The 22,718-nt window shown below is 45.1% G+C and overlaps 1 protein-coding gene across 3 annotated transcripts in view; it reads left to right on the top strand.

Annotated features, from left to right (window-relative positions):
* The window catches only part of LOC111954279 (afadin), a 149,836-nt gene that overhangs the window by 50,931 nt on the left and 76,187 nt on the right, over positions 1 to 22,718 (top strand). For 2 of the 3 annotated variants that reach the window (XM_070435757.1, XM_070435756.1), the window contains exons 2-6: positions 17,620 to 17,815; positions 18,403 to 18,515; positions 20,197 to 20,351; positions 20,519 to 20,679; positions 21,901 to 22,058. In XM_070435757.1, coding sequence (XP_070291858.1) covers positions 17,620 to 17,815; positions 18,403 to 18,515; positions 20,197 to 20,351; positions 20,519 to 20,679; positions 21,901 to 22,058 — 783 coding nt within the window. The remainder of the gene's footprint in view (positions 1 to 17,619; positions 17,816 to 18,402; positions 18,516 to 20,196; positions 20,352 to 20,518; positions 20,680 to 21,900; positions 22,059 to 22,718) is intronic. The other variant, XM_070435758.1, reaches the window with a different exon arrangement.

Raw genomic sequence — 22,718 nt, 5'->3', positions numbered from 1 at the left:
GCCTGAGGGGGGGGACACACAGACTAACCTGAGGGGAGCGGACACACAGAGACTTAACCTGGGATGGTGGACAGACACCTGAGGGGGGGGACACACAAGGCGACTGACTAACTGAGGGGGGGGGACACACAGACTAACCTGAGAGGGGGGGACACACAGACTAACCTGAGGGGGGGGACACACAGACTAACCTGAGGGGGGGACACACAGACTAACCTGAGGGGGGGAACACAGACTAACCTGAGGGGGGGACACACAGACTAACCTGAGGGGGGGACACACAGACAATATATACAATCTTCCCAGCTCTGCAGATTTTGCTGTGAGGAGGCAGAGTCATTAGATCATTTATTTACTGTCCATATGTAGCTTGTTTTTGGTCACAGGTCCAGGAATGGCTGAAGAATTGCAACATTTACCTAGAACTAATGCTGCACAGCAGTACTGGGTGATTTGGAGAGTCATAGTCAATTGATCAATAATATAATCATTATTTTAGCAAAAAATGTTATCTTTAATTTACAATCTGTAGAAACTGAGAATAGAAAGGTTTCAGTACTTTTGTGAAGCATCACAGCACAGTTGAAAAATATATGGCAAATAGAAATCCAAAATGGATGATGTTGAGAGATAGATGGGAGGGGTTGAATGGAGCTGAAGGGTGGGACTAATAACAAGATAAACAATGTAAAACATACGGGGTCTGTAAAATGTATATAGGTTCGGAACTTTTGTGAAATAACACAGTTACAAATAGAAATCAAACTGGATGGACATCAGAAATAGAGTAGGGACTAAAAACAAACTGAAGATAACTATTGTAACATAGATTGTGTCTGTAAAATGTGTATAAACTGAAGCCTAAGTGTTATTGTTTATTAGTTTACTCCAATTGGGGGAGGGGTGGTAGAGTTTGTATGTATGTATATGTAAAGATATATATATATTTTTACCCCCCCCCCCAAAAAAAAATATATACCCCCAAAAGATATGGGGGATTGGAAATGATGCAGGCAATTACATTGATGGAAGCAACAATCTCTCCGCAATATTAAAGCTGATCTACCACCTAATAAAAAAGAGTGTGTGTTAGCGGTGGGTGGGGGGGTGTGTGTGTGTTAGCAGTAGCAGTGTGTGTGTGTTAGCAGTAGCAGTGTGTGTGTGTGTGTGTTAGCAGTGTGTGTAGCAGTGTGTGTTCTCAGTGGTCACCAGGCCTAGCCTGTTGAGAACATTGGCCTCTCTCTCTCTGGGGCCTGTTTCACCTCAGCCTTAATAGCAGGGTGATGAAAACCACAGTCCAGGACAGCCTTGTTAGATGTAGGGTTGGAAGAGAAGGGTCTGCTGTGCTATCTTTCTCTGATTCCCCCTTTCTCTGCTAGTGTCTTTCTATGTCCCCACCACTTCTCCTCTACCATCTCTTTCCCACATTCATGTTTCTGTTTTCTCTCCAGGTCTTGTTAATGAGTCCTGGGGTCAGGGCAAGCAGCTCCTGTTGGATAGGTTCTGTATTATTGCTGTGCAAGTGCTGCTCTTGTATCCAACACGAGGGCACGGGGCCATTATTGGATTCTTGTCACCCTCCACGACGAATCGCCCCCTTAAAGTGAATGTCTTCCTAAAGCCACTGATTAAAGATGCTGCCCTTGGGGCTTTCTCTCGCTTTCCCCTTTTGCTCTTTCTCTCTCTCTCTCTCTCTCTCTCTCTCTCTCGCTCTCTCGCTCTCTCGCTCTCTCGCTCTCCATCTCTCGCCTCTGCCTCCCCTCTCTCTCGCTCTCTCTCGCTCTCTCGCTCTCTCGCTCTCTCGCTCTCTCTCTCTCTCTCTCTCTCTCTCTCTCTCACTCTCCCCTTTCGCTCTCTCGCTCTCTCCGGACAATAAAACGTAACTATTGGTTATTTTGTGGGCAGTGTGCAGAGATGAGGGTGCAGTGGTGCATGATGGGAGAGTTTTGTCCTAACGAGCACTGAGCAGCACAGTGGAAAGCGTGCAAGAGAGAGGGGAATGCCTCCTACTTACTGCACACAACCCTTCGCCTGGCCCCTTCACTGAGAGAGAGATGGAGAATGAGGAAGAAAAGAGACTGAAGGAGAGTGAGACGGGAAGAGAAAAACAGAGGAATAGGGGGTTGGACACAGGCCAGCAACCAGTAGTAACAGGGCTGTGTTTCCCGGGAAATGATTATTCTGGTTATTAACCCTTGGTGCTGGACGGCCGACCGCCACGTCATTGTGTTTTCCCCCCTGGGCCGGGTGGTGAGCCAGCAGCACCTTCTGCCACGTCAGACCCAGAGTCAGCCAGACACAGCAGAGCACAGGCCAAGCCAGCCAGACTCCAGGGACTCTAATCTGCGCAGGTACACAAACAGAACAGGGCTTCTAATCAGACTTAGTGATTTCCAATAACCAGGGCCCTGCCCACTCCAGGCCTCAGCTGCAGAAGGATGAAACACTGGCTGTTTTGTGTTATTCCTTTTAATGGTTAGGTTAGGGTGTGTGGAGGTTGAGCCTAGAGCCGTTTCTGGCAGTCCCTCCGCTCTGCTGAGAGCGCCACACCCAACCCTGTGATCTGATTGGAGGGTAAACAGGACGAGGGGAAGTGTGCTCTGTGCTCTGCTGTACACATGGTAACCTCCCAGGTCATGTGTGTGATAAGCCCAGGGCAGGGCTTATGGAGGTAAGGGGGGGGTCACTGCACTGAACACTACTGTAGTTTCTTCAGGTCACGCTAGTAGGACAACAGTCGGCTCAAAGCTGGCTTAGTTCCAATGTTCCCAATACTGAGACTCCTCAAAAGATTGACCCCTGATTTAAGCAACGCTTTGGGATTGTCCTCTTGCTTGTGGTTGTACTGTATTTGATTAGCTGCTCCCTCCTATGATGAAGTGACAAGGCCAAGCTGCACGTGATGACTGTGGTTCTGACAGATGGGGACCCCAGATGTGGTAGCCGTACAGCTGCACATGCCTCATCTGCCCAGACAAAATTGAGACAAATAGCCAAACAAACACACACACACACACACTCTGAGCAACGTTTTTAGATGGAACTTATGAGAATAGCAGGTGGTCCAGAGTATTGTCAGGCTGGGGGGTCAGTAGATGGGATGATTTTATATTTTAAGAGGCTCTGAGATGAAGTAAAACAAATTAGGCCATCAGCCTAACATACACACGGCTGGAGAAAATGAGCTTGTTTATCACGTAGCTAGTGCGTTTGAGCTGGGGCCCAGCCTGAGTCTTTGTACTACAGAGAGAGAGAGAAGGAAAGAGAGGGGGCTAACTCCCTCCTCCTCTCATGCAGACTGCAGCTCAGACATGAGGATTAGCCTTCCCGCCTCTCCTCAGGCCCGTCCCAGTATGACTCTGACGCTAGGCTAGACCGCTACGCTAAGGCCATGCCAGGCAGACACCTCCCCCTCCCACGTGACTCCTCCTCAGCTACCTCAGCTCTGGCCTGTTTAATACAACTACTACTACTACTACTACTGCTGCCCACGGCCGGCTACATTGAATGAACAGAGACAGATTCTGATGAAGTAGGGGTGTAACAGTTTGTTGGTGTATTGGTACATGCAGTTTCCAACTGCTCATTCTAAATTGAGTATAAGGCAGGAGGCAGTACATAACGCAAAATGACTACTCCTGAAGAAGATGGCTTCACGTTACCCTGCACCAATATTCCCTATAAAAAAAAATGGCACTGAGATAATTTCTGGTCTCCTGAGCGCAAACTTCAACATGATGAAAATTCTGTGCAACTTCCAGCGCGTGCTTACTGTGAACACTGAGGCTGTACCTGCTGTTGTCCCCCTAGCTAAGTAGACTACTGTGGCTATTTGATCATAGACCTACCAGAGTGGCCTACCATCAAAAACAAGGGAGAAAATGCATCCAATAGTATTTTAACATGGATCATTCAGCCTACAGTAGCAGCCAATGTGTGGTGTTCAATGTAGGGCTACATTCCATGAGATGCTCAGATTTGTTTTTTAAACATGACGTAGAACGTAAGTCTATGCAACATTAACCAATTAAAAACACTACAGTAGCAATAATGTTTGCAGTAAGCTATAGGCCCAACACATTATCACCCCATATTGGCTTTGCTTGCATATCAGGCTTTTTTTTTTAATGACAACATTTTTAGGTATGCTATACGATCACGCCGGTAATAAATACGTTGTATTACTTATGAGGCACAACTGAGTGAGCATACGTTTAAATAATTAGCTTTTTATAATTATTTTTAATAATTAGCTGCTGATCTCTCCCTCCACTGAGACTGACCGTCTCTCAACATCCCTCCTCTCTCCCTTCCCTCCACTGACCAAAAAGGATACTGTCTTCCAGCTGACGGTGAAACTCGAGTCGCACCGCATTATTGCACAAGTTCATGTTGTTACTCCTATAAACAAAGTGAAATATTCCTCGACATTAAAAAAGACCCAACAAGACAAGCCTATAGATGCTTTCCACCTCATTCATTACTGCTGCCCTGCTTGTTGTAGCACTGAGTGTAAATAGGAAAAACACGCATTTTATGGCTTATAAACATGTTGAATACAAAGTGTTGACAGTGCTGAGTAAGAACACAAGGCTTTATCTTTGGCTTTTTTACAGAAATGTTGGCCGATCGACTAGGAATGCCGGTTGGTGACCACTGTTCTAGAAAGTTGAGTAAAGTTTAATCTCTTGACCTGCACCCCGTTTCTCACTTGCTAGTGTCCTCAGTGTCAAAGTGCAGTGTTTGGTGACAAGGCTAGTGACATCAGCTGAGCCCAGAGATGTGCTACCAAGTGGTGTGAATGGGTGTGTGGTAGACTTGTCTTTGCACCAGTCTCCCACGCTGTGCTGACAGCTGCCAACAGGCCAGGGCTACAGATTCTGGGTTGGGCCTGCCGTGCTATTCTGGTCCGCTGTCTGTGAGGGAGACGGGCTACTCTGACTGGGCTGTCTGTCTGTTTCCATCACCACACCAGTCCATCATCAAGAGCGTCAGGGCTGTTTGACTTCTATTTACAACCTTCGCTGTCCTATGCTCTGCCTTCTCAATTGTAATGAAAAGTTTGTTCCTCACCGCTGTTGATATGCTGGTTGACTAGTTCCTTCCTGTCCAAATGACAGTTGGTGTTGAAGTGGGATCCAGTGGGATCTTAACAGCAGCTGTGTCAGCATGCAGCAGCAGCTGTGTAGGGTGTTCAATCACTGGTCCTATAGCTCCTTCTGGCCCAGAGAACTGACTTTTCATCCTGGTCCAGTGGCCCCACGGCCACAGTCCCCCTGGGGCCTCTTCATCCTATCCCCTAGCCCTCCTCCCCTCCCCTTCACGGCACGGGACTGTGTCCGAGTGTCACACTGGGAATTCTCCTCTGGGTGAATTAGGTGCTATTACTGCCCCAAGCATAAGGTGCTGCTCTCCTAGGGCCCAGTGGACACATTAGGGAAAATGCAGACTTGTGGTTTCATAACAGATTAAGCTATTTAGAATCTATAGAGGCCAGTGAAGCCTAATTGATTGGAACTTAGTGATTTACCTGGCCCCAAATTACATTGCATGATGGAAGTTACATTGAGCTGGCTGTAATGGATTATGAGCAAGACTGTTATTTTGGGCACTGGAAATAGGCGACGTTAGATTGATGTAATTTCGCTCCACCTGTCCAGCAGTGTGTTGTCAACAAGCACAACTGAACTCTGACTGCTATTTTTTCTCAGTGGAGGGAGATGGAGCAGAAAAAGCCTCCACTCCTGGAGAATTGGGTTCACCCAGGGTTTAGCATAAATCAGAACAATCCCAATGGCTCAGTAACGACACAGGAGAATGTTTGGGGGATTGACAACATGCTAGCTAAGAGGTTCATACAGAGGTGCTCTGACTGCACTGCTGATGGACTGACTGGAAAGGCTGTGAGTCTGTCCACTCCACCACACTGTCCGTTCTGCAGCCTGTCCTGTCATGTTTAATGTAGGTCTGCGATAAACACTCGCTCACTCTCCGCTCTGTGTGCGCGTTCAGGCCGCTCCCTCTGACACACACTTCTGTCTCCACAGCTAGAAGAAGAGAAGGGTTGACGGTAGCACTTTGACCCTGCATCAGCTGTGCTCTCCTCCTCTTCCTCTCTGGAAAAGAGAACACTTTCCATACTTTAGCCAACACAGGACTATAAACAGTATTAGCCTTGTTTTCCCCCTACAAAACACTGTTCTACATAAAGGACAAGTCCAGTGATTAAACAGAGACAAATATACGGTTGATCCTCTGCAATGTTACTACTTTTCAGTGCTGGTCTGGAATTAAGGGTTGTTGTAGGGACTCTATTGAGGCTTTATAACTTTCTGTCCGAGGCCCCAGGCCTGTTTTCATCAGGAGTTCTTTCCCCCTCACCTGTCTGTGCCATATGAGATCATATTTTTTGGATGTTTCTCCCCATGGCATCATCTGCCTGGCAACTACTATGACAGATGTGATCTCTTTTGTGGGCAAAACCAAAACCAACGCATTGTTAATAAACAAATACTGTGGGGGTGGGAAATCTAATTGATATGGAGTTCCTGATAATCATTTACATGTTTTATAGTTGAGTTGATAATTGATATGTAAGTTGCCTTAAATCAGACTGCTCCCTCGGCCCAAGCAGATACAGGTTTGGGGCTGTAGAGGGACAGGAGGAAGAAGAGTGAAGACAATGAGTGTTACAGGTCCACACACTCAAAAAGAAATTGCTATGAACTATAGAAATCATTAGATATCCTATAGGTCTGTCCCTGGCAGGATCACTGCCCCGTGTTGTATCTCTCCTCTATATATCTCAGCCTGTGTTTACTGGTTGTTAGAGTGTGTTGATACAGGGCATTTCTCTGGCCCTCCTCTATGTAAACTGACCCAATTACATTTCACAGGCACTTCTCTCCCCTCAGTTACTATCTGATAAAGAACACCTGGGAGATGCCTAATCTGCCCTCGCTGTAGAGAAGAGATAACAGAGAGGAATCTTCATTCTCTCCTTTAAACCTCAGCCAGCTCACTGACTGACTGAGCCTCTGCCCTTTCATGTGCTGGGCTCAGTTAAGACCCAATCTAGCCTCTCATTGCCGGAGTCAAATCTGCTGCTGCATATCGCTCTCATTCTCAACCACGTCACAGCAGGACTCAAAATGCATTAAAATCATGATGCCTGTTAGTTAAGCAGCATTGTCACTGTGTTGTATGCAAAGTAGCTTATTTCTCCACGTGTGTCCCTGTCCCTACAGTAGTTGGGTAGCTTCTCCAGTCTGTCCCTGTCCCTACAGTAGCTGTGTAGTTATTCTTCCAGTCTGTCCAGTCAGAGCCTTGGGGAGGATGATGTATCTTTATTCCCTTCATGCAAAGCAGAGAGAGAACTGTGATACGTTCCCAGCCAATACCATACCTGCACCCCCCCCCCCCAGCCAATACCCTACCTGCCTGCTCCCCCCCCCACCCAGCCAATCACCTGCCTGCTCTCCTCCCACCCAGCTAATCACCTGCCTGCTAAGTGCTCTCCTTCCAGCCAGCTGCTTGGCAGCCATGGTCTTACATGAGAAAGGGAGATGAGTGGAGAGGAGAAGGTGAGAGAGGAAGAGGGGACAGCATCCATGCTATGTGTGCAGGGAGCTGGATGAGCTGGTGATTTGCTGGTGGTGATGGTGATGATTAACAGCAGTAATGGATCAGTTGCCTCAGCTGATTCTAGGTCTATGTGGCTCCGAACCCCTCCATTTCTCTGCTGACAAAGTCAGTGCGTGTTGTGTGTGTGAGAGGTTTGACACACACACACACTCAGTCAGTCAGTCGTGTTATCCAGGACAGACAATCTCTGCTGTGAGTGAAGACAGTGATTTCTCCTGGCATACTTCATGCTGAGGAGGAAAGACATTGATTCTCCTGGCATACTTCATGCTGAGGAGGAAAGACATTGATTTCTCCTGGAATACTTCATGCAGGAGGAAAGACATTGATTTTCTCCTGGCATACTCATGCTGAGGAGGAAAGACATTTAATTCTCCTGGCATACTTATTCTGAGGAGGAAATGCATTGATTTCTCCTGGCATACTTCATGCTGGAGGAGAAAGACATTGATTTCTCCTGGCATACTTCATGCTGAGGAGGAAAGACATTTAATTCTCCTGGCATACTCTCTTCTGAGGAGGAAATGCATGATTCTCGCTGGCTATACTTCATGCTGAGGAGGAAAGACATTGAATTTCTCCTGCATACTTCTTTCTGAGAGGAAATACATTGATTCCTCCTGGCTACTTCATGCTGAGGAGGAAAGGTGGAGAGGAGGAGAAGAAGGTGCTGCTGAGAATAGATGACTGTGTTGTTCTTCAAGCCCTGAATTTTGTGGTCTTGACAAAGGTTGACCTGACCGCTGTGCTGTTACTATGCCAAATACAGGTTTAGCAGGGGCATTGTTTAACCCTGTTACCATGTCAACTAGAGGTCGACCGATTATGATTTTCAACGACGATACCGATAACCGAATATTGAAGACCAAAAAAAAAAATACTTTGATAATCGGCCGATTATATTTTTTTTTTTTGTAATAATGACAATTACAACAATACTGAATGAACACTATTTTAACTTAATATAATACATCAATAAAACAATTTGCCTCAAATAATAATGAAACATGTTCAATTTGGTTTAAATAATGCAAAAACAAAGTGTTGGAGAAGAAAGTAAAAGTGCAATATTGCCTGTAAGTAAAGCTAACGTTTAAGTTCCTTGCTCAGAACATGAGAACATATGAAAGCTGGTGGTTCCTTTAACATGAGTCTTCAATATTCCCAGGTAAGAAGTTTTAGGTTGTAGTTATTATGAATTATAGGACTATTTCTCTCTATACATTTGTATTTCATTAACTTTGACTATTGGATGTTCTATAGGCACTTTAGTATTGCCAGTGTAACAGTATAGCTTCCGTCCCTCTCCTCGCTCCTACCAGGGCTCGAACCAGGTACACAACGACAACAGCCACCCTCGAAGCAACGTTACCCATCGCTCCACAAAAGCCGCGCCGCTTGCAGAGCAAGTGGAACAACCACTCCAAGTCTCAGAGCGATGACGTTTGAAACGCTATTAGCGCGCCACCCCGCTAACGTCTAGCCATTTCACATCTGTACACAGCCTAATCTCGGGAGTTGATAGGCTTGAAGTCATAAAAACAGCAGCCTGCTGGAAAATGCACGAAAAGTGCTGTTTGAATGAATGCTTACCAGCCTGCTGCTGCCTACCATCGCTCAGTCAGACTGCTCTATCAAATCATAGACTTATATAACATAACACACAGAAATACGACCTTAGGTCATTAATATGGTCGAATCTGAAAACTATCATCCGAAAACAAGACGTTTATTTCTTTCCGTGAAATACGGAACCGTTCCATATTTTATCTAATGTGGTCATCCCTAAGTCTAAATATTCCTGTATACATTGCACAACCTTCAATGTTATGTCATAATTACTTAAAATTCTGGCAAATTAGGCGGCCCAAACTGTTGCATATACACTGACTCTGCGTGCAATGAACGCAAGAGAAGTGACACAATTTCACCTGGTTATATTGCCTGCTAACTGGATTTCTTTAGCTAAATATGCAGGTTTGAAAATATAACTTCTGTGTATTGATTTTAAGAAAGGCATTGATGTTTATGGTTAGGTACACATTGGAGCAACGATACGCACCACATCGATTATATCAACGCAGGACACGCTGTGTAGTTAACTAGTGATTATGATTGATTGATTGTTTTTATAAGTATAAGTTTAATGCTAGCTAGCAACTTACCTTGGCTTACTGCATTCGCGTAACAGGCAGGCTCCTCGTGGAGTGAAGTAATCAGGTGGTAGAGCGTTGGACTAGTTAACTGTAAGGTTGCAAGATTGAATCCCCCGAGCTGACAAGGTAAAAATCTGTCGTTCTGCCCCTGAACGAGGCAGTTAACCCACCGTTCCTAGGCCGTCATTGAAAAAAGAATGTGTTCTTAACTGACTTGCCTAGTTAAATAAAGGTGTAAAAAAAAAAAAAAAAAAATTAAAAACGGGCCAAATCGGTGTCCAAAAATACCGATTTCCGATTGTTATGTAAAAACTCGAAATCGGCCCTAATTAATCGGCCCTTCCGATTAATTGGTCGACCTCTAATGTCAACCACTCCCTTCTCTCTCCACTCCCTCCTCTGTAGCCCTTGGAGCTCTGGTCACGTGACCAGGGCCAGTGCTTTGCCTGACAGTGGTTTGCCTAGGCAGGCTGTTTTGTTTGTCCATCAGTTAGCCTGACAGACGTGATAGGCTGGCCGTTAGGGGTGTGAACGTTATTTTTTTTTTCGTCCTCAAAGTTAAAATCACAGTGCAGTTATCATAACATTATTTTCCTTCTTATAGACGAGCTAGGCCTCGGGAAAAGTGTGCAATTTAAATTAAACCAGAGGTGAACTTTAGGCTACTTTTAGTGAATTTGCGAGGCATTGAAAAAGGATACAGATTACCAAGACACATGTGCACCACGGTTCTCTCTGCCTGCCCCATCCCCTCTCCCTTGCACTGGCAGCGTTGTATTAGTGGAAACCAAGACAGTTCTCAGGGCAGGTCTTGTCGTGTAATCGGGGACAATTTTAGCTAACCCTTTCCTTATATTAACCTCTAATTCTCCTAACCTGCTACGAAAAGTCACTTCTGCTAGTCAAAACGGGCATACCTGCCCTGAGAACAGTCTTAGTTTCCACTAATGCAATACAGCCTCGCGCTGGCTCGAATGCTCTTTATCTTCGCTAATGATGCCAGTGTGTGTAGAATATCCTAGCCTATTCATTGATGATAGGCCCTGCTTTATTGAAGTTGCGAGACATTGCAAGYCAAGAAATTGTGAGATACAGCACTCCATATACTGTGACCCTCCCCTCTCTTTCCGTCCCTTGCTAGCTCGCTATGAAAGATGCGAGTGTTTGTGTTCTCGAAAGTACGGCAACTAATCAGTCAATTCAGTTTAAGGGGCTTTATTGGCATGGGAAACATATGTATACATTGCCAAAGCAAGTGAAGTAGATAATAAACATAAATAAACAATAAAATTGTACAGTAAACATTACAACTAACAAACAACTAATCAGTCTCCGTTCCTAAAATACTGTATCTCAGGAGTCGATTCCTAGAGGAATCAAATCTTGACACTCAGAAATGGGAGTCGACACCGGGAGTCGACGTGTAAGAAGTCGAGGAATCAATTACGACCACTACGTCGTCGTTAAGTTGGACATTTTATACAGTTTTCTTAGAGTTTTAACAGAAAATAATTGCTGTTTTAAACGTTAAACATGTTCCATTTTGTCACATGCTTTCTGGCCGTTGTTTGTCCATCAGTTAGCCTACTACGGCACATCCCTCCATCTCCCCACTGGTTCATTGCAGATCTGACTGGGTCTCAGTCAGATTACCATACTAATGGTGTCAGGCCCCTCTGTTTAGCAGACATGTCTGTCCCGTTCTGTAGTCCAGAGGCTCAGTACGCACAGCCCTTCTACTAGTCCCCTGCCTCTCCCCACCACTGGCCCCTTGTCTCAGGGCCACAGAGTGAAACGTCATGGATGTGGTGGGATGTACAGTATGTGTCTATAAAATGGGGTTCATCCATATAGGTCCCGCTTACCTGTATTTCTGCTAAAGGTTTCTCATGTCAGATGAATCAGGCCAATGCAAGTCATGTTAACATTGCATTACTTCTGCTAGTGTAGCTGTCCACTGGGCTTTATAGGGCAGTGTGTTTATCGTGTGACTAGGATTGCAATCATTCAGATCATATAGGATTACAAAAGGCCACATCTTGCGTTGGACAGATCTTATTATCATACATATAAATGTGGTCTCTGTCTACATTGTTTATAACTAGAGATGGTCATATAGTCTTTATAAAGCTGGTCTCTCTACATAGTTTATAATTAGAGATTATCATATAGCTTTTATTAAACTGGTCTCTGTCTACATTGTCTATAACTAGAGATAAAACCCCAGATGTACATTCATTGGCCCACTAGTGAGCCTGCATCTGGTCCAGAGGTAGACAGAGGGAGAGATGTTTTACTTGTACCAGTGCTGATGGAAGTGCCTTTACTCCTCTGCTCTCGTCTCAGGGGTACAGGCAGGTGGAGTCTGGGTGGACTGAATTCGTTATGGGATTGTTTACATCTAGATATCATCATGGAGTGATGAGCGTTAGAGTACTGCTTTGTTACAGTGTTAGTGTACTGTGACATGGCAGTGCCACCTGCTGGGCTGATGGGCAACTACATGTTGTATATTTGAATTGGAAAGAAAAATGTGATGTTGCGAAAAGATTTTTACTATTACAAAAGTAGTAATGTAACTCCTTTTGCATGTTGGAATTCTCATACTACTTTTTAAAARACTTCCAATTATTTATTTAAAGAGACTTTACTGAGGTGTCTACGAATGGAGCTTTTCATTCAAGCTCTAGCATATTGACTGCATTGATGCTAGTAGATTGATGTCAGTCAGACTGTATGTGAAGTAGACTGGCCCATCACTATAATAACTTCAGCACGGTCTCTCAAACCCATCAGTCTGTTCTGCTGTCCGTCCATGTTTTCCTGGACCGAAGACAAGGCTCTGATTTTACCACCATCCAGGTCCAGAGAGCCTCCCTGGCCATATCAGCTACGGTTTAGGTTCCCCTCTAATATCCCCTATTCCACTCTTTAATAATATCTCTCTCCTCCACATGACTTTCCATAAGGCTGGGTGGGGATGACAGCAGCAATATTTCTGCCCCGGGACAGAGGAGGGGTGTGGGGGTTATATATCACCAGACTGACGCTGTGCCTGAGGAGGCAGGGAGGAATTTGGGAATGTGAAGCGGATATAGGGATGAAAGGAGCTGTATTGGAGTGAAGCTGATTTATCACCTCTAAGCGGCTCAGGCCAGGCCTCTGTCAGAGTGAGACTAGTCAGATGAGCAAAGAGTGGGAGACTGTCTGTGGAGGCAGGCCTGGGGTGGATGTGAGCTAGCTGGGTATCTYATAGTTCCGAGGTCCTGTCCATAGCTGTACACGGTAACCATGAAGACTACAGACACACACACAGAGTAGTGTCTTACCTCATCTCAGTCTTCTCACCCTTCTCTTTGTCAAGTCCACTACCTTCAAAGAAATAGCCTCCGGGTACATGTGTTTGTCTGCATGGTTAGTGTGTGTGGATGGGATTCTTCATGACTCAGGAGGCAGGTTTCCTGAAATARGAGGATGTGTGTGAGCTGAGCTCTCCCAGGTGTCTAGTTGGACTAGTCTGGGTCTGTAAATTAACCATAGATTACCCCCAGTCACAGGTTAGGATTGAGGTCACCTGGCACCATCCCTACGGTGAAGCATGGTGGTGGCAGCATCATGCTGTGGGGATGTTATTCAGCGGCTGGGACAGAGACTAGTCAGGATCGAGGGAATGATGAATCGAGTAAAATGTAGAGAGATCCTCGATGAAAACATGCTCCAGAGCACTCAGGACCTCAGACTAGGATGAAGGTTCACCTTCCAACAGGACAATGACCCTAAGCACACATCCAAGACAACGCAGGAGTGGCTTCGGGATGTTTTTGAATGTCCTTGAGTGGCCCAGCCAGAAACGGACATGAACCCGATCTAACATCTCTGGAGAGACCTGAAAATAGCTGTGCAGCGACACTCCCCATCCAACCTGACAGAGATTGAGAGGATCTGCAGAGAAGAATGTGAGAAACTCCCCAAATACAGATGTGCCAAGCTTGTAGCGTCATACCCAAGAAGACTCAAGGTTGTAATCGCTGTCAAAGGTGCTTCAACAAAGTACTGAGGTAAGTATTAGGTAAGTATTAGAGGTCGACCGATTATTGGAGGACCAAAAAAAGCCGATACCGATTAATCGCACGATTTTTATAATTTTTTATTTATTTGTAATAATGACAGTTACAACAATACTGAATGAACACTTTTATTTTAACTTAATATAATACATCAATCAAATCAATTTAGTCTCAAATAAATAATGAAACACTTGGTTTAATTTGGTTTAAATAAATAATAATGCAAAAACAAAGTGTTGGAGAAGAAAGTAAAAGTGCAATATGTGCCATGTAAAAAAGCTAACGTTTAAGTTCCTTGCTCAGAACATGAGAACATATGAAAGCTGGTGGTTCCTTTTAACATGAGTCTTCAATATTCCCAGGTAAGAAGTTTTAGGTTGTAGTTAATATAGGACTATTTCTCTCTCTACCATTTTGTATTTCATATACTTTTGACTATTGGATGTTCTTATAGGCACTTTAGTATTGCCAGTGTAACAGTATAGCTTCCGTCCCTCTCCTCGCCCCTACCTGGGCTCGAACCAGGAACACATCGACAACAGCCACCCCCGAAGCATCGTTACCATCGCTCCACAAAAGCCGCGGCGACCTTCAAAGGGGAACAACTACTCAACAAGTCTCCTACCGCCGCTAACTAGCTAGCCATTTCACATCGGTTACACCAGCCTAATCTCGGGAGTTGATAGGCTTGAAGTCATAAACAGCGCAATGCTTGAAGCACAGCGAAGAGCTGCTGGAAAGCACAAAAGTGCTGTTTGAATGAATGCTTACGAGCTGCTGCTGCCTACCACCGCTCAGACTGCTCTATCAAATCATAGACTAATTTATAACATAAACACCAGAAATACGAGCTTTAGGTCATTATTATGGTCGAATCCGAAACTATAATTTCGAAAATTAAACGTTTATTCTTTCAGTGAAATACGGAACCGTTCCGTATTTTTATTAACGGATGGCATCCATAAGTCTAAATATTCCTGTTACATTGCACAACCTTCAATGTTATGTCATAATTATGTAAAATTCTGGCAAATTAGTTCGCAACGAGCCAGGTGGCCCAAACTGTTGCATATACCCTGACTCTGCGTGCAATGAACGCAAGAGAAGTGACACAATTTCCCTAGTTTAATATTGCCTGCTAACTGATTTCCTTTAGCTAAATATGCAGGTTTGAAAATATATACTTCTGTGTATTGATTTTAAGAAAGGCATTGATGTTTATGGTTAGGTCCATTCGTGCAACGATTATGCTTTTTTCGCAAATGCGCTTTTGTTAAATCATCCCCCGTTTGGCGAAGTTGGCTGTCTTTGTTAGGAAGAAATAGTCTTCACAGTTCGCAACGAGCCAGGTGGCCCAAACTGCTGCATATACCCTGACTCTGTTGCACAGAACGCAAGAGAAGTGACACAATTTCCCTAGTTAAAAGAAATTCATGTTAGCAGGCAATATTAACTAAATATGCAGGTTTGAGAATATATACTTGTGTATTGATTTTAAGGCKTTGATGTTTATGGATAGGTACACATTGGTGCAACGACAGTGCTTTTTTTGCGAATCCGCTTGTTAAATCACCCGTTTGGCGAAGTAGGCTGTGATTCAATGATAAATTAACAGGCACCGCATCGATTATATGCAGCGCAGGACAAACTAGATAAACTAGTAATATCATCAACCATGTGTAGTTAACTAGTGATTATGTTAAGATTGATTGTTTTTTATAAGATACGTTTAATGCTAGCTAGCACCTTACCTTGGCTCCTTGCTGCACTCGCATAACAGGTAGTCAGCCTGCCACGCAGTCTCTTCGTGGAATGCAATGTGTCCAAAAATGCCGATTACCGATTGTTATGAAAACTTGAAATCGGCCCTAATTAATCTGCCATTCCGATTAATCGGTTGACCTCTACCCTGTATATAGCTTCGCTATTGTTATTTTACTGCTGCTCTTTAATTATTTGTTACTTTTATTTCTTATTTTTCAGTTCTCTTTTTTTATTTAACACATATTTTTCTTAACTGCATTGTTTGTTAAGGGGCTTGTAAGTAAGCATTTCATTAAGGTCACCTGTTGTATTTGACACGTGACAAATAACATTTGATTAGATGAAATGGTCTGAATACTTATGTAAATATAGTATTTCAGTTGTCCATTTTTTATACATTTGCAAAAAACTTACCAAATGTGGAAAAAGTGAATGGGGTCTGAATACTTTCCTAACGCACTGTAGCGGTCTTTGGGATTCTTTCTCTATATCCCTCTTACACACAACACTCTGTTTTTCTCTCTTTTACACACACACACACACACACACACACACACACACACACACACACACACACACACCATATTGAGAGGTAATTTTAGGATGTTTTCTCTGAGGTAAGGAAACGCACGGTGACGCTACTGAATCCATTGTTCTGGTTGGTGTGACTTCATTCATTCCTCCCTCTGTCATTGGCCGAGAATGAGTGATTCTGGTCCGTGAGTCCCTGGGGTTAGGCTGATGTCACTCTGAGGGAATGGAGACAGAGGACATGTAATACTGGACCAGATACTGGTCTGCCCAGGGGAAGACAATCACATGGGTTTTATTGTTTAGGTATAAATATCATGTGGTTCTGTGTTGCCCCTGGCATCACCTGTAGTGTGCAGTACTCACAACAAGGTCGTTTTTGGTCAAGCAGTCTATTTCTGTCTCTAGCTGAACAGACTGAAAGGAGCGCTGGAGTGTATAGTCTGCTTTGTTATCTGCCTGCAGGGCCTGCACCTGAGCTGCACCTGAGCTGCACCTGAGCACCACACACACACACACACACACACACACACACACAGTCCTCCTGACCCTGAATCCCTTCTAAGCCCCTTTTTATAATTAACACACTGGAGGTACCACCAGCCTACATCCTCTATAAACTCTCCACAGAAGGCTGGTTTAGCTAGAAATGACAGGCACACTGTTGAGAGTTGCAACTCACATAGTTACCTGTGGGAGACAATGGGCAGTCTGTGTCTGAGATGTGATTAGTGTCTGGGTGTGGTTGGAAATGAGCTCTGGATGATGTGATTGTTGAAGGGTGCTCTGGTATTACAGACGTGACCGTTATCTCTTTCCTGGCTAAGCTCGTATTCCTCAGACACAATCACTGTAGCTTGGCAGAGCTACAGTATGAAGCGCCTGCCTGTCTATTGTACTGAAACGAAGGAGAGCAGGTTCCCCTGGGCTCTTCTTCCCTCTCTTCCGCTCTTCTTCCCTTAGCTCCCCGTGGTGTTAGAAACAGGAACAGTTATCCCTGGGCTACTGTCCTCTTTTCTCTTGTCCCAGAGAAATCTATTCTCCTTGCTCAAATATCATCCACAGCTACAGGTTATGAGTGTAGCTTACTGCTGTCAAATTAAGGCTATGTTAAAACAAAAGACTGCTCCAGACTTCACAGTGCAAGGACAAGATGAGAGCAGGGGTTTAGGCTTTCTTTCTTAACCAGGAAGTTGAGTTGATGCCTTCTACAGTTGCTGCAGTGATGTTTGTTCATACTTTTCTGTCGGACAGCGAATGAGAGCGAAGTCGCCTGTACGTTTGACTGGCTTCGTGATCGGCTAAGCCTGGGGGGTTTCAAGATGTGAAGGCAGTGTTGCATGGAGTGTTTGAGAGAAGGAAAGTAAAAAGCCAAACTTGACCCTTAGGTCGTTACCAGTTCTGAAGTAAAGGACAGACCCTCACCTCGCCCTTTCTCTCCTCTTCCCTCTCTCCAGGACTTGGAGTTCCACGGCGTGATGCGTTTCTACTTCCAGGACCGCGTAGCAGGGAACTTTGCCACCAAGTGTATCCGCGTGTCCTCCACGGCCACCACTCAGGATGTCATCGAGACGCTGGCCGAGAAGTTCCGGCCCGACATGAGGATGCTCTCCTCGCCCAAATACTCCCTCTACGAGGTCCATGTCAGCGGGGGTGAGTGTGGGGGCGGGGGGGGTCGATGGTTGGATATGTGGATGGGTGYGGATTTTGTAGGGTGGGTCTGTAGTAAGTAGCTTAGACCAAGAGTATTGAAGAGGGTTGTTTGGGTATGTGGTTTGACAATCTGCTTTGCGTTAGCTACTCTGTTGGGGTTACTAGACAAACACTGTTAGCCTGCAGTAGGGCGAAGACAGGAGAGCGGTATACAACTYCCATGGTGCTTAATGTGAACTTGAGATCAACAGCCCAAAGTTCAGGCTTTGAACTCTCTTCATACTGAGAGATAGGCAGAGCATGTACGTGTGTGCCCGCATAGCACAGTCGTGTGGTTTTCCACTAGCAGCGGTCATGAAAGCTAATTTAGACCAGCTTCTTATATAGTAATATTTATAAACCGCAGTCCTACCACATTATGTCTATGTAAATCATTAACACTTTATCTTAAGCTTATACTAAGCCATGTTTATCTATGTTAAATGAGTGTATATAGCCCAGAGCTAGCTAGCCAGCTGTATAGGGGTATGGGTAAACTGGTGTGGGTTAACAGTGTGTTAAGTGGTAGACTCCACCCTCTCTGGCAGAAGAACGGAAGCTGGACCTGGATGAGAAGCCACTGGTGGTGCAGCTCAACTGGAACAAAGACGACCGTGAGGGACGTTTCGTCCTCAAGAATGAGAACGACATCATCCCCAAGGTGAGTGTCAACAACAACATCAAGGAGCAGATCAGCCTTAGCTAGCCTGGCTTCCAGTCTGTTTCTGCTTCCGCTAAACCAGGTACTGGGCTATATGCCGAGGTTTGTGGATTCCTGTGAATTTGCGTAGCACTATTGAAAAAGAATAGTGGACCCAGGCAAGTCTTAGATGTGGCCCTCAGTAAAACTGCTGGACCTCTGTCATGATAACACTATCACATTACTCTGTAGCACTGTAACAAAATACCCAACCATCAAGTTCACCGCTATGATCTTGTTATTCGATATTTCATTAGAGGCTGTTCAATGGGACTGACTGTCCAATGTGTTTATGTCCATCTTGGCTCTGATACAATGAAGTGCCTCCTGCTCCGAGACCTCTTTAGTGCTCTTTAGCACCCCAGAGAGATGCAACTGTGTTTTTTATAGTGGAGCACTTGACTTCAAGTACCTCAGCGCCCCAAGCCTCGCTTCCATTTCCTCAGACAAATAAATGCTTCTCCCCCTGGCTCTAGTTAAAAGGCAGTAGTGTCTGGGTGTGTTTTGAGATGTGTGTTAAAAGGCAGTAGTGTCTGGGTGTGTTTTGAGATGTGTGTTAAAAGGCAGTAGTGTCTGGGTGTGTTTTGAGATGTGTGTTAAAAGGCAGTAGTGTCTGGGTGTGTTTGAGATGTATGATTGAGTTATGTGTGATCTTCTGGTACAGGTGGCTACACTGACCAGTGAGAGTTTAACCGCCCCTGCCCAGGAGAGCAGTTAAGAGCTCTGAAATATACACATGTTTGTGTACACACACTCAGTCTCTCACACACACACACACACACACACACACAAGCTGGATTCTCTTACCCAGACTAAAATGGTCTGTAACTCATCGCTCCAGTCATAGCAGGAGGACCAGATCTGAAACCACACCCTCTCCTAAAAGTATCTGCTACTAGAGGACTCCCTAAAGTGCTGTTAGGCTGGAGTGTTTTAACCACACTAGGACATCAGAAGCGTCTGGAGTGCTTCTGGGAAGTGGAAAGAGAGGCAGTCCTGTCAGAAGAGTCCCCTGCTCAGCCGTTTGACAGGGCAGGACTGGAACACTGGATGGCTTTAACACATCTAATGCTTTATGGGGATTTAGACTCCAACTGATCCCTTCTGAAAAGGCCCATTCTCTCGCTCTCTCTCTCTCTGCTTTATATGGCCAAGTCTATGCCTCTGTCAGTTCACATTAGGCTTTGACTATCAGCCTGCTTTTTGTGAAATGGCAAAACGAAACTACTGCCGCCAAAGAAATGAAATCCTTTGTCAGCTGGTTATTATTCTGTTTACATATGCAGCATTATAGACGCCAGTCTTAAGTATGTGTGGGACTGCCAGTTTGATTGAACTCTGGTCATGTTGTTTTCTGTCTGTCAGCTGAATTGACTAGCTGGCAGAGTGGTGCCCAGGCCTCAGACTCTAGGTGTTAGGTAGGCCCCAGTACTTCCCTCTGTGTGGAGGCCCTGGGTCCTACATAGCCCTCAGCCAACCTTCCAGCCAGCCAGTCCCTAATACCACAGATCACCTAAATGAAACACTTAGACTAAGTGAACTGCCTGAGTAACAAACCTCACACCCTCTCCCATCCTAACTGCTCGCTCTCTCTTGCTCTCGCTCTTTCACTCTTTCTCTTTCGTGCTCTTTCTCACCACAGAAGGTGCAGAGCAACGGGCCGGAGAGGGAGAAGGAGGGAGTGATCCAGAACTTCAAACGGACACTGTCCAAGAAAGAGAAGAAGAAGGAGAAGAAGCGAGAGAAGGAGGCTCACATTTCTGACGGAGATGAGCAAGCACTGAGCAGAGAAGATGGGTAAGGAGGGCAATGTCACACGCTTTATATAGTGTTTCCTTACTTAGTCTTGCCGGTTGAAAATTATATAATTGATGAAGAACGTCCCCACATCCACCTGCTAGTGTATTAACATGCATGGTAAAGCAAATGGAGCACTTCTGGATGTATTTCTCCTGCTCCTCCAGTGAGAACTCCAGACTGGCGGCGGAGGTGTACAAGGACATGCCAGAGAACAGCTTCACCAGGACCATCTCCAACCCTGAGGTGGTGATGAAGAGGAGGCGGCAGCAGAAACTGGAGAAGCGGATGCAGGAGTTCCGCAGCAGCGACGGCAGGCCAGACTCGGGTACACTCACCCTGGGACTGTCTGTCAATTAAAAACTTTAAATGTGTTATTAAGCTTTTATTTGAACAGACTGTAGCATTGTGAGCACACGAGTGTGAGAGCTGAGCGTGTGCGTTTGTGTGTCAGAGTGAAGTCCAAAAGCCATTGTCTCTGGTTCTTGTCGTGTCCCGTCTATGACCAGTAGAGAACACCCTGTCACCATACTGCAATTACATAAGTCCTGGATCAGTCAGAGCAGAGGTCCACTCTAACCCGCTTTAGCCAATGTCCTCTGTGAACACCACACACTGTCTGGTACTGCCAGTCCTCACATCTTGTTCCCTGTGGCTTACAGCCCTCTGCCAACCAATGGAGGAACAGCAAGCTGCAACACCAAAAATGGCCGCAGGAGGGTTTTTTCTTCTCCCATAGTTAGTGACGTGTAAAAAAAAAAAAAAAAAATGGTCTGCCTGACCTCTGCATCCCAAAGCTTTTTTGGTCAAGTGGTTATGGTGGCATTCATCTCGTAGTGTTTAATAATAAGTAAAAACATTGTTTTGGATCTAGGGTAATCTAATCCTAGATCTGTGGTTAGGGGCAACTTTCTACCTCTTGACACTTCTTTACCCAGACTTTCTCCTTTTGAGTGTTGCTCAGACCTCCGAGGTTGTGTTGCCCAGACCTCCGAGGTTGTGTTGCCCAGATCTCCGAGGTTGTGTTGCCCAGACCTCCGAGGTTATGTTGCCCAGACCTCCGAGGTTGTGTTGCCCAGACCTCCGAGGTTGTGTTGCCCAGACCTCCGAGGTTGTGTTGCCCAGACCTCCGAGGTTGTGTTGCCCAGACCTCCGAGGTTGTGTAATCTGGAGGCCTTAGTCCTCTGGTCTGGTCAGCCTCTGCCTCTTCACTCCCAGCTAAATGCCCCTCTCTGGCACAGATATAAAACTTTATCCCAGTTCCTCCTCATATTTCCTCTCTATCTAGTCCCAGTCCAGAGGAGTAAAGCCCTGTGTAAAATAGGCCAGCAGTTTAGGCCTACAGCCCTGTCTTTTAACTCAACTCAGAGCCAGCACTTAGTCTGAGAGAGAAAGATAGAAAATATAGTGTGTGTGTCAGTGCTGATTGGGAGATATACTGTACTGCTATATGGAATATTCCCACAATGGAAAGTAAAATATCTCTAATAGATTAGCATAATCCAAGCAATATGCTCACACGTGCGAGTGTCCTGTTTCTGTCTCTTAGGGGGGACGTTGAGGATCTATGCAGACAGTCTGAAACCCAATATTCCCTATAAGACCATCTTGCTGTCCACGACAGACATGGCAGACTTTGCTGTGGTGGAGGCCCTGGAGAAGTACGGCCTGGAGAAGGAGAACCCCCGGGAGTACTGCATCGCCAGGGTAAGAGTCAGCACACCACTCCATTCCAAACACAACTAGACCTTACTCTACCACATTGGAAGCCAACCTTGGGCCTGGAGAATTACAGGGGGTTTGGGCTTTTATTCCAACCCAGCACCAACCCAAGCTTCTAGATCCCTCAAACTAAACTCTGGACCTTGAAGCCAGTTCCAACGCATGTTTGTTCATTGTTTCCCTCTAATCAGGGACTAATTTAGACCTGGGACACTAGGTGTGGGCAATTCATTATTAGGTAGAACAGAAAACCAGCAGGCTCCGGACCTCGTTGTGTAAGAGGTGAATACCCCTGTTCTAGATATTACTGTACACCAGTGGTATTCAAAGTCGGGGTCGTTGGGGATCTGCAGTGGGGTCGTCAAAATAAACAATACAACAACAACAAAAAAATTGAACAGAACAGTGAGTATACATTATTGTATAGGACAATATACAAATCTTTTTGAGTAAGATAATGTGAAAAATACAATTTTATTAAATGTATTTTTTGGTTTCCTTTCATTTTGATAAGAGATTTAAATGTAATGAAGGTTATTTGTTGACGTAAAATTTAAATATAGTGATTTTTAAGGTTGTGTCGTTAGCTTTGGGTGGGATGGGGTCCTCAGAAACCTTAAATTGGAATACAACTGCTGTACACAG

This window comes from Salvelinus sp. IW2-2015, linkage group LG28 (genome assembly GCF_002910315.2).
Source record: "Salvelinus sp. IW2-2015 linkage group LG28, ASM291031v2, whole genome shotgun sequence".
In the NCBI taxonomy this organism is placed as follows: domain Eukaryota; kingdom Metazoa; phylum Chordata; class Actinopteri; order Salmoniformes; family Salmonidae; genus Salvelinus; species Salvelinus sp. IW2-2015.
This window is presented reverse-complemented; position numbering and strand designations above follow the sequence as displayed.